This window comes from Malus domestica, chromosome 02 (assembly GCF_042453785.1).
Source record: "Malus domestica chromosome 02, GDT2T_hap1".
Lineage (NCBI taxonomy): Eukaryota > Viridiplantae > Streptophyta > Magnoliopsida > Rosales > Rosaceae > Malus > Malus domestica.
Genome location: NC_091662.1, coordinates 32099784 through 32112077, shown reverse-complemented (window position 1 = coordinate 32112077; position 12294 = coordinate 32099784). Strand labels below are relative to the sequence as shown.

At 35.7% G+C, this 12294-nt stretch overlaps 2 protein-coding genes across 2 annotated transcripts; one reads left to right on the top strand and one right to left on the bottom strand.

The window, feature by feature from the left end:
• Positions 1–1551: 1551 nt before the first annotated feature.
• On the bottom strand, positions 1552–9666 carry LOC103418536 (uncharacterized). The gene is made up of 8 exons (XM_029095108.2): positions 8848–9666; positions 8601–8753; positions 8359–8490; positions 8122–8232; positions 6973–7104; positions 6121–6258; positions 4481–4714; positions 1552–2248 (listed from the first exon to the last, which is right to left on the bottom strand). Exons 1-8 carry the CDS (start codon positions 9343–9345, stop codon positions 1841–1843), a joined length of 1806 nt encoding a protein of 601 aa, XP_028950941.1. The 5' UTR covers positions 9346–9666; the 3' UTR covers positions 1552–1840.
• Positions 9667–11213: 1547 nt separating this feature from the next.
• On the top strand, positions 11214–12002 carry LOC139191873 (uncharacterized). Its single transcript, XM_070812902.1, has one exon. The coding sequence runs from the start codon at positions 11214–11216 to the stop codon at positions 12000–12002; it is 789 nt and encodes a 262-aa protein (XP_070669003.1).
• The last annotated feature ends 292 nt before the right edge of the window (positions 12003–12294 follow it).

The window sequence follows — 12294 nt, the reverse complement described above, 5'->3', positions numbered from 1 at the left end:
CATTGAAGCATGCAACACCCCGTATGCAACAAAGTGTTAGCCCCTAATAACTTTGTCAATCACCCTTTCTGGGCCAACGATTCTTTTCTTTAAGGAGAAATTAGGTTCACATCCTTGTTTTTGCTACTTCATTGATTAAAATCCTATTCATTTTCAATTTTTGATCAAGGTCATTGGATATTAATAATATCATTAATTATTTGAATAATAAAATATTTTTATTTTTAAATATATTCCTTTAGTATTAAAAATGTTACAATTAGTATATTTGCATATTTAATCAATGATATAAAAATTACATATGGTATATTTATGTTTTATGCCTAAACTTTGTATCATAAATTTATATTTTTAGTTTGTACCCACTTTTAGTTTGCAACATTTTTTAAATTTGTAGTATTTTCTTTTTAGTTTTATTTTGTACCCATGTATTAATTTCTTTTAGCGCCTATATTTTTAAAAAATTCATTTGTACTCATAATTGTTTATTCTTTTATCTATACCCTAATTTATTTATAATGTACCCATTCTTCTTTATTAATGTACTACTTTGTTATATGTGAAATGTACCAATTTTTTTGTAAAATGTACCAATTTTTTTAACACTATGGATACATTCTTTTGCCATTTATTATTTCTTAATTTTACATAGTTTTTATCCATTTATTCAATCAAAATGTTTGAATTTTTTTATTGTAACCGTTTCTAATAGTATTATAATGAGGGATTTTAAATTTATAGGATTATAAATCTCATAAAATATCATACAAAACTATAAAAATATAAATATTAATTGTAATATAATGAGTTGTACAAAGTCAAAGGACTTTGATCAAACTTTGAATACCATTAAGGTTTTAGTCAAAGAATGTTAAGAATTAGGGACCGCATCCAAAGTATCCATTTCTTTAATCTGACGGCTGCATGATTGGATCATTGGTTGATTTAGTGGCTACATTAAATTGAACAACAGAGATCAAATACAAACAAATCTAACAGTATATATATATATATATATATATATATATATATATAACGGGCCAAAACTAAATCCAACAGCTGAAATAATAAAAAATATATTTAAATCAAATTTCACTCAAAAACTGTATAATCCACACAAAACTGACTTTTATGTGGTGCACTGGGACGGTTTTGTTCATTGGTTACTCTCAATCCGCTTGAAGAACATTAGAGTAACTCTCTTGTTGGTTTTCTTGTTAAATCTAGTAGTTGATGCAATTAAGATCAACTACTACTACTCTTTACTTTTTGGTGATGAAAGTATGAATCAAGAATCTTACATTGGCGCGATATAATTGCAAAACCTAAACACAAGATGCATTTGCAGACATTCAACTAATCAAAAGAGATGAGTGGTGAAAATCCCTAACAGCTAGCCAAGCATCGAAACAAAAGAGAACACATGATGGATAAGGCAGGCTTCATCCTAGCCCTAGCACGACGGTTTTTATAACAACAATCAAATTTTATCCCACTAAGTAGGGCCGGCAAGCAAAACGGTTTATTACAAATAAAAATTCTAAGCCACGGTAGGATGCAACCACACACTTCATTTCACTAAACCATTTTTGGTACAAGTTTACAATCAACACCACAAAGCGACCAGGGACGCAAATTACACCCCTTCTTTTACCTTCACACACGCGCTAGATCCCGACCATCGCCCTTGTCCTTCCCGGGCCTCCAATACAAATTACACCCTTTTACAAAAATTTAACAAAGAAGATAAAAAAAACTAATTACACCCAACTTCACCTCTGAAGACATTGTTCTATTTCTGCCTATTGTTCAATTTATGGCTCTGCCTCAGACCACAATCTCAAACAAATGAAGCAAAAGGGGAAAAGGGGTTCGAAATACCAGTACCGCAGAGTAAAATACCACCCGTCTGTATTCTGTTTCTAAACAAGACCCTGTCGAACAGATAGCTTTGTGCTGCAGCCTGCAATTTATACTCACCCAAATCACAATAGTTTGATCGTACAATCTGCAATTCCGTGTCATCTTTCTCATTTCCTTTCTCAAAATGTCTGACGTACTTCCTAATGTCCTGTTGAAGATCAAGGGTTTCTGCTGTTGGCTTATGAGCAAACGAGAACTTCCAATCCTGGCCTCTCTTGGCACTGTTGGGACTAATTTGATTCAGAGCTGGCTCCCTAGGACCACCGCTGGCCATCAGTCCTGAAGCATGCCGTTCATTGGAAAACTGACTTTCGATGTTCAACTCCTGAAAAAATGGACATTATGTTTTCAGAAACTAGAATATTTTCAGTAAATTGCTTTTGCAAGCTCATGGTTTTCAATGTCAAACAGGCAAGACTATGGTTGAGATGCATTCGACTATCGTCGAGATGCATTCGACTATGGTCGAGATGCATTCTGTCTTTCAAACAAGGGAACAAGATGACTAATCAAACAAGGGATAAACAACTTTTTAGTAAAACAAGTCATGAATTCTTCTATCTTTTTATCTCCATTCTCTCTATGTAAAAGTTAATATTCCTTTCATGGAACTGTCTACAAGTTGGCAACATCAGATTTTCCAGGGTAGAAATAATGCCCTTTGGTTATTTACCTCACGATAGTGCAGTTTCATAACTGGAGAAGAAATTCTGAAGGAAAAGATGCAGTCTCTGCTTCGAACCAAATATGTAAACCACATGGGTACTTATTCAACTACTACGGAACAAGAGAAACTAAAAGTAAAGAAATCCTTTAATAACAAAAAATAAAGGTTATTGGTCCTTATACTTGGGTCCTTATCCACTCTGTTTGATGTAGGTTTCAATTTCTTCAATCATATCCCTGTGGTATACGGATTGCAAGTGTGGTCACATTAGATTTTTATCAAAAGTACTTCAAGGTTATTTGGTTATGCACTTGTATGGGTGTTGCTTTGGGGCAGCACAAGATCACAGAGATACCACCCTCGACATCCATGCCATTGGGCGCTCCATGAACTAAACCTAAACCCTTTGCACTATGAAAACCAAAGTATAAAATGACCCAAACTATCGAGCACAAATGCAATTTGGCCAAACATATATAACTAAATGACTCTAGAAGTGCACAATTAACTTGAACCACTATGATTAAGACTGGGACAAACAACCACAAAATAGTTTTAAAAAACCGTTGAAATGACCAGTTTTTGCTTCTTTTTTTCCTTGGAACAGACAGTTTTTGGAGTTACATTATAATTTAGTAAGAATGAGGAGAGAGAACAATGTAGAAAGAAACTTTATGACAATATAATATTTCACTTTGATGAGTTCTGTTTCTCCTAATATGCCAGTAATTAGAATCAAACTTGCCACTTATTCTCAGCCACCATAATTTTTTGAAGAAGAAAACAACTTTTATTGCAAGAAACAATAAAAATACAAGAGCGGGCAAGAAGTGCACAGAAGCACAAACAAAAAAGGATAAATAGTAACATCACTAGAAACTATGAAAACATCACAAACTAACAAATAGCAGCATTCCAATTACACAAAATTTCTGAAAAAGAAAAATCTCTAAATTCTGTAGTAACCTATGCCCGTAGAGATGACCATAACCGAACTTTATCCCATAGATCCTCCCTTCTATGGACCGCGTAATTCTAAAAATTCAGCCTGTTTCTTTCCATCCAAATGGCCCAAAAGATAGCTGAAACTAAACAACCCCATAAGACCTTGGCTTTCTTCCCCTTTCCTGGTAATTTATGTTTCTCCACCATAATAACAATCCCTAGGTAAAACCCAACTCATACCAAACACCCTAAACAATCAACCATAGATTTAAAGCCACCGGACAGTGAAGAAACAAATGATCAACAGACTGAACTTTTGTTGCATAAAATGCACCAATCAGGTTGTAGGCATGAATGGAGCAGGTCACAAGTGTTAACTTTCCCATGAGCCATTTACCAAGTAAAAACCTTCACTTTAGTAAGAACTTTAGATTTCCAAACCAGGCCATAAGCCTAGAAAATCCTATCTGCAGCCCTACATATTTCCTACATAATTCATGCATTAAGACCATATACTTTTATCACTATATGACATCTAGCAACAAAAACATATTTGACATTTACTTTTCAATAGTCTTATGATTCAAATCTAAAATATTTATAAATTATTACATTTACAAACAAACAATTTACTTTTCAAAATTTAACCACATAGTGGGATAAGGCTTTGTTGTTGTTGTATTACATTTACAAACAAACAATTTGACTGGTGTTTGTTTCAGTAGTTGGACCATAAAAATGTAAATGAGCAGCTGTCTGAATCGATATCCAGTATGGTTTTAGAATTATGCAAAAAGTTGTACCCATATAATGACACACGTGCAAGTTAGTAACCAATATTAAGTAGTCAATTTTTTCGTTGATAACTGTGCTATTTAGGGGAAAAAAGGCATACAAAAAAGTAGTCTGGAAATGGAATAATAAGCACCAAGGTATGAGATGGACCTTTATATCATTGAGGCAAAAGTTTGAGCTATTGGTGACTGAAGCAACTGAATTTGCTTGGAGTAAAGATGAGCCTTTTCCGGCTGGGGTAGTAAAGCCAGTTAAGTTGAATGGTGGGTCCTCTGGGGATGAGAAGTCGGAACTGTCAAAAGTTGATAGGGATACACACTCATCAAAATAAGCCATGGCTTCATCCGTTAGACGTTTGGACATCTTTCTTCTTTCAATGCTAGCCTGTACTCGCAATTTAATAAAATAAAATGAAGGAAAGTTAAAAAAACAACAGTGTTAAGCTCTTTACTTAGATGCTAGTTGTAAGAATTTCAACTATTTATGGATGCAAGGAATTGCTCTCCAATAATTTATTTATACGAATGCAAATTTATCCATAACCAAAATATAACAGAGATGCAGAACAAGGGGTAAAAAACATTCCACAATTTATCCATGAACAAATATAACAGAGACGAAGGTCAAGGGGTGAAAAACATTTCACTTATATAAAGCATTTGTGTACAAACGGATGACATTATGCAAAAGAATCACACCTTTAAGTGAAATTGTAAATGTGAACCTTTGTGATTGGCATTTTCCTAGACCTTGCAAAACACTTAAAGCTTGCTTAAGGCTTTAGGATTTCAGGATAACACTAAATTTCTAGGATGATCAAGATTGAAGCCTCTATGTTGACTCATTCCACAACTTAACTCATGAGTGCTTGGGATATTAAGAACTCATATATGAACGTTGGCTCAATAAGGCTGTATGTATCACATCATTTTCTTAATATTCTTTTCTTACCTTCCATGTTACCCAGTGAATCATAAACCTGCAGTGGACACGTGTTTCTTCATACTTAACAGAAGGTTTTCTTCTCTCTAGATTTAAGATTATCGATATTCATTTTAATGAGAAAACCAGATACCTTGTTTTGCTGAGCTTGCTCTTAATTTTTCTCCCTGAATTTTAAATAAGCTCTCTTATAATAAGCATCAATTTCAAAATCCTGTATCATTAATTAGTTTACAGCTTTGGACTAAGAAACTGCTAGAGTTTATATTAATACATGTGACCTCAAGAGGCTGCATAGATCGAGATCTGAAGCATATGAGTCCTATGATGAATTGGTGCTACACAGTGGTAATGCTAATGCCCTATTACCTAGGTTAGATAGGATTGAGCTTAATTACCCCTGATTGACCATGTAATTGACTGAGTTCATAGTGGATTTCTAACTGGCAAAGTTCTCGCAGTTTTTTCCTTTCTGGGATTTCCACGTCAAACAATTCTTGTGTTGAGTTGTGTGGTTTATCTTTTCTTATTGAGATTTAAGCTTCATGAAGATCGTGGAATATAAATTCAGAAATGCACTTATTATATCTCAGATTTTGTGAACTCTGTTATTTTTCATTGAGAATTATTGCTTGAACATTCAAATACATTTTGGTTTTAGAAAATGTTGACTTAAAACTCAAGAAGCACCATGTGCAAATTTAGTAAGTGGTACAAATGCAATGAAGATCATACACAAGAAAAGCAAACATGCTTACCATGGTCCCAAGAAAATAAATCAAAGTATATGCATAGAACTTCACGTAAAAATTTAGAGGGAAGACAGGGGAAGAAAAAAAATATCTTACTTTTCTTCCTGGGCGAGACTTTGGCACACTAGGGGTCTTGGGATCTGGAAGAACTTCCTTCAGAATTCTGCTGAGCTCTTGTGCACGGTGCTCCTCAACAGCCAGATCTGATTGAAGTTTTCTAGCGCGTTCCTGTGACTGCAAGCTTAAGGCATGGGTCCTTTATGAGTTTAATTCCCCAGAAACAAATAGGAGAAGAGGTAACAACAGAAAAGAAAAAAGAGTATGGAATCTTAGCATGCCTAGTACAATATTGTTTCCTTAATGTCACATCTGATGTAGCATGCCTAGTAGAATAACCTCTCTTGTAAAACATGTCAACATAAAAAGTTTCAGATCATGCTGATAAACAGAAGTCACTGCAATTCACTGAAAAGACCATCACCCAAAGACCTGTCCAAACGGGGAAACTAAATATGATGAAAACATGAAGCAACCACTTCAAAGATTTCAACCTACGCACTTGCAATATGGAGATACTATAAGAATTTAAAAGTAATTTAAACACTTCTGTTAAAGCACATCAATAAACATCATCATAAAATAAATAGATTACATAAGTACTTCCACACAGTACGCCGGCCAACAATGAATGGACATTCTGCATTAACCACACCCACAAGAAGATGCCAATGGTAACACAATGAGACATACTCTACTGTATGGCTAAAGTAAACTCTAAACCTTGAAGAAATTGTTTGCACTTACTCCTATTAGTTAAATCAAGGCATGAATATGTCTGCTCAAATGCTAACATATAGTAAGTTCTACAACAATGGCATTTTCAATTAACCCACAATAGATTGCTCAGCGTGACAAAATTCTAGTCAGTTTACAGAAATGGAAAATTACCCGCTCCAGCTTTCTGGCATATTCTCTTCTGATGTCCAAAACTAATTCAACTGCACTTGGATTTACCAGGTCAGGAGGGATATCAGAAATGTCAGTATTTGCAAGTGCTGGAGTGTTACTTCTTTGCATAGCCTGTGATTATAGGAAGGAAAGAGAAAATATCAAATAACTGTGACAGCATTTTGCAAGCAAATAAGCAAGAATTATAAACACATGCCAGCATCTCAGCATTGCCTATTTGCCATCATTAGAGCACAAAAACTAATTTAATAAGTATTACAGAAACTAGGGAACCTATGTACGTATGGTATGGATACATTCTTCGGTATACTTGACCAAAAAAACTTTAAATTACGTATACTCAACCAAAAAAAACTTTAAATTACAAGTCAACTGAAGAAAGTGGCTGTCACATAGTTGTCACTTGTAGTGTTGATAATGCCACAATCCATATTCCACAAATGCCAAAACCCAAAAGATGAATTCTCAATCTACCAATCTAAAATCTGGAGGTTATCTGTCCGTTCAAGACGTAATAGATTCATTCAGATCTCTTGATTGAGCACCTTAACACCTCCAAAACATTCACCAAATTGTAAACGTACACATCAAATTAATTTAATCCAAAATTGTGATGGCTTGAGATCTCTATTGACGTATCCAAGTCCATAGAATTGCAAATTCCAGTTTCACATTTGAAGAGGTGCCAATATCATAGTGTTTATAGATATAGGTTATTTAAATATGCACTGCTTATGACTGTCTATATAATTTAGTACATCAAATTGTAAGTTTAAGATGCTGGGCATATTTTTCCATTGAAAATGCATAACCAACTATAACATTTTTCTCGTCAAATAAGGGAAATTAATTGTTACTTTGAGAAATAAAATTGAATCTTTGGCAAATTGAGACAAACTAATTCTTAAGGAATTCATGTGAAATTTTAATTCATCCTACTCAATTTGAAAAGGCCCCCTCACTTTAGCTAGCAAGAATTCCTATTAGTATGGTTTAAGAAATTAAGAGTAGATACCAAAACGAAAAGGTAAAGCTATTCAACCAAAACGATCATGTTTAAGTTGAATACAAGGTAATAATACATTAGACACCTATAAGAATCCTTGAATAAAATCCACAAGAACTTACACTTGCAAGGTCGTTTTGAATCTCAGATATAGCTCTTCGCACTTCAGAACGAACTGTTTCATATATACTACTGGCTGTGGTATCCCCTTCCAAATGATTCTCTTGAACTGACTGAAATTAGAAGGCAACTTATCTTATTATCATAACCAACTACCTATATTCAAAGGCAGCATTCGAACTTATATCCTAACTAGCTTGCAGACAAGCATTTCACAAAAACAAAAGAAATATACAAACCAAATCATTTAAAGGATGCCTGCAGTTCACATTCAACTGTTCACAAACTGCTTTAACAGTCTTCTCTTCAGCTCCAGACAAAGAACTTGCAACCGAAACTCCATCTTCCCAATTTAGAGACTGAGACGAAGACTGAAAGACAATCACAAACAACAAGAGCCAAAGTCATCAATCAAGATGCTAATAATAACACTACAAGTCATATCATACAAATTCAGAAAAAGGGTCAGCTTAAGTTTTACCAAATTTGCATCCGATTCCTGCAAATGCAGACTCGACCACCTCCGCAGGCCTTTCACCTGATCCAACACAGCAGAACTACTTCTAACTAAACCACCCTTTTTCCTATCATTGCCCAATTTACTCAATGAACCGCATTCTTGTTCATCCTCACTCTATACATACACAAAAAACGCAAATCCATTATCTTTTTCGGTTTCCCAAATCCGAATTACTATAAATTGAATAGAAATCAAGATAATACAAAACCTTGGGATTGACGAAACGCCCTCTGGAATCCGGACCACGCGAAACCGAGCGGTTCCGGCGTCCTGGGTCAACCCTCGATAAGCTCCGACCCACCTCCTTCCGGGTCCCCAAAGCGTCGGCATTCCGCGCAGCGGATCGGCCCCTTCTAGTATCAGCGCCACTGGAAGTGGCGGGTCTCGAATCTTTCGAAGTTACAGAGTCGAATTTGACGGGTTTGACTAGGTTCTGAGAGTCAACGGCTTGGGAGTCAGTAGACCAGAAAAGAGGGTTGTCTCTTTTGTTCAAGAAACTTTCAGCGGAGGCGTCAAGGCTGGTCCTTGAGAAAGCGCTGACGCTTCTTGACCGTCTGATTGGGGCTTTCTTTGGCGGTGGATTATCTTTGTCGGTGATTTGTCTCCCGGCAGATGACGACGATGACGACGGTGCTGAGAAGTTGGAGGTGGTGGTGGTGGTGGTGGTGCTTCTTTTGGTTGAGGATTTGAAGGCTGAGACTGCCATAATTCTATCTGCTGCTTCTGCGTTCTGTTCTTGTCCTTATCAAGGGAGGAATGTTATCCGATTTACATAATCTTGAAAGGAGGAGTCCAATTCAGAAGGATTTGATACTTCAGGAGTGTGGAGGCTGTTAACATCGACAGGACACCACGATCATATTCATAAAAAAAATTAATTAAAATTAAATAAATAGAGGGTTAGTAATATTTTTATAAAATTCGCATATTGTTGTAAAGATAATGGGTGAATGATTGCCCACTCAAAGAAATGATACTTGGGAATAGTGTTTGTTTGAATCTTTCAAAATGTAATCATTTCTCATTTGTAAGGTTTCACGGAAATGACTCTATAAATAGAGCTATGCTATTGAGATACACTGAGAAAGAAAGTAAGATAAATAATATCAGTATCTCTCATCTCCCCTACAATACTTTTGTGTTATAGTAATGGTGTGATATTTTGCACCTGATTTGCTCCTGTCCTTAGCAAAGGTTATAGTAAAACACGAATTTTCCTGCGATGAAACGAGACAAGAACACGTGTACAAAATAATATTTGTACTAATGATTTTGGGGTTACAATCTCTTTATAGTTTGATCCTCTGATTTGATCTCCGTAAGATGTAGACTTGTGGATATTTTGTTGATCCAAGGGCCGTCGAAGCTTGATCTTGGATGAACGGTTGGAAGTTTCTTCAAGGGGCTTAATCTTGAAGGTTGATGGATGAATGGATCTTCAAGAGTGTGGAGGTTGTTAACATCGACAGGACACCACGATCATATTCATAAAAAAAAAACTAATTAAAATTAAATAAATAGATGGTTAGTAATATTTTTATAAAATTCGCATATTGTTGTAGATATAATGGGTGAATGAATGCCCACTCAAAAGAAATGAGACTTGGGAATAGTATTTGTTTGAAACTTTCAAAATGTAATCATTCCTCATTAGTAAGGTTTCACGGGAGTGACTATATAAATAAAGCACTCTGTATGCTATTGAGACACACTGCGAAAGAAAGCAAGATAAATAATATCAGTATCTCTCACCTCCCCTGCAATATTTTTGTTTAGTAATAGTGTGATATTTTGCACCTGCTTCGCTCATGTCTTTAGCAAATGTTATCTCTCTAACTTTTGTCTATTTATAACACGTTATCAACACGACTCTCTAACCCTAACCAATTCTCATCTCCCTTCACACACAAAAAAAATGCTCCCTCCAAGGATTTTCCTGTTCTTCTTTTTCCTTTGCCTCACATGCATAGTGTACCCTCGCGATGAACTGTACCACCATGCCTGCTTCTCGTTCTCAATTTAACAATTACTTATATCTTTAATTTCTTGTTTGGTGTAGTTCCTGATTATTGACTTAGTATTTATTTATGTTAATTTTACTGTAATCAAAGATGGTGCTATATAATCGCTCATCTTGAATTACAAATTTAATTTTACTGCGATCAAAGATGGTGCGGTGCAATCGCTCATCTTGAGCTGCATATTTAAATTTTATCGTAATTTTAGGTGGTGCGGTATAATCACCTACCCCGTTTTGAATATTTAAATTTTATTGTAATTTTAAATGGTGCGGTATAATCGCCTACCCTGCATTGCATATTTAAATTTTCCTGCTGTTTAAAGTGGTGTAGAATAATCGCCCATCCTATGCTTACTTCAATGAGAATGGTGCGATACAATCGTCTTTCTCATTAATCATGTAAATCTTGAGCCTGAAGTTTCAAGTACTTATCATTTTGGCTTGAAGACCAAAATAAAAAATTTGTAATAACTAGAAGTTCTAACACTATATTCCTCCATAAATACATATTATTGCAAGTTCTTACACATCTCATCTTTCTTTTAGAAAAGAAAATGGCAAACTTGGCAAAACTTGATTTTGTTATCCTGGACATTACTGGGAAGAACTACCTTACCTGGGTAGTGGATATCAAGATCCATCTGGAGGCAGGGAATCTTGGAGAAACCATTAAGGAGGAAAACAACGCATCATCTCAAGATCGGGCGAAGACCATGATCTTTATTCGTCGCCATCTTGATGAAGGACTAAATAGCGAGTACCTAACGGTTGAAGATCCATTAGCTCTCTGGAAGGCATTAAGAAACAAATATAATCACCATAAACCAATGATTCTTCCAATGGCTCGTTATAAGTGGACTTACCTAAGGATCCAGAATTTCAAGTCAGTGGTTGAGTACAATTCTGAGATGTTAAAAATTAACTTCCAGATGAAGCTTTGTGGGGAAACCATCACTAAGGACAATATGCTGGAAAAAACTTTCAACACCTTTCATGCCTCAAACTTGCTCTTGCAGCAACAATATAGAGAACGAGGATTCACTAAATATAATCAGCTGATATCTGTGCTCCTGGTAGCTGAACAAAATAATGAGCTCCTGATGAAAAATCATCAGTCCCGATCTACTAGATCTACACCATTCCCAGAAGTGAACGCTACATCCTTTGGTGGCAATAATCATAAACGAGGACGTGGCCACAAGCGAGGTCGGTGGAACGGGAAAGGCAAAAATCATGGTGTCCAATTTTGCAACCAGATTCCAAGGCAAAATTCAGGCCTAAGCTTTACAAATGTAAATCGCCACAAAGGCAAAGCTCATGTGAACATTGCTCTTAGAAACTAGAATGAGCCTGTCAGATGTGTGGTGGCAATAGGCATTGGGTGCGTACCTGTCGTACCCCAAAACATCTGGTGGATCTATATCAACCCTCCCTCAAGGAAAAGGGTATCGAGACCAATTTCCTTAACCAGGTCAGACCAATGGATATACCTAATCTAGTGCTCAACTTATCAGGGTAGTTGAACACAACCCACCTAAATGCCTAAGACTTCATTGTGGAAATGAGGAATGAAGTATATCGGTCCGACGGAATCATTTATGTTTGATGTACTTTTATTATTTTGAACTTGTAGTT

What these genes read in the sequence shown, in the direction of transcription:
- LOC103418536 (XM_029095108.2), bottom strand. Translation starts at nt 9,345, where the DNA reads ATGGCAGTCTCAGCCTTCAAATCCTCAACCAAAAGAAGCACCACCACC. An exon ending in GGCATCCTTTAAATGATTTG is followed by an intron (nt 8,233 to 8,358) that starts GTTTGTATATTT and finishes TTCTAATTTCAG; the next exon opens with TCAGTTCAAGAGAATCATTT. An exon ending in TTCAAAACGACCTTGCAAGT is followed by an intron (nt 7,105 to 8,121) that starts GTAAGTTCTTGT and finishes CTATAATCACAG; the next exon opens with GCTATGCAAAGAAGTAACAC.
- LOC139191873 (XM_070812902.1), top strand. Translation starts at nt 11,214, where the DNA reads ATGGCAAACTTGGCAAAACTTGATTTTGTTATCCTGGACATTACTGGG.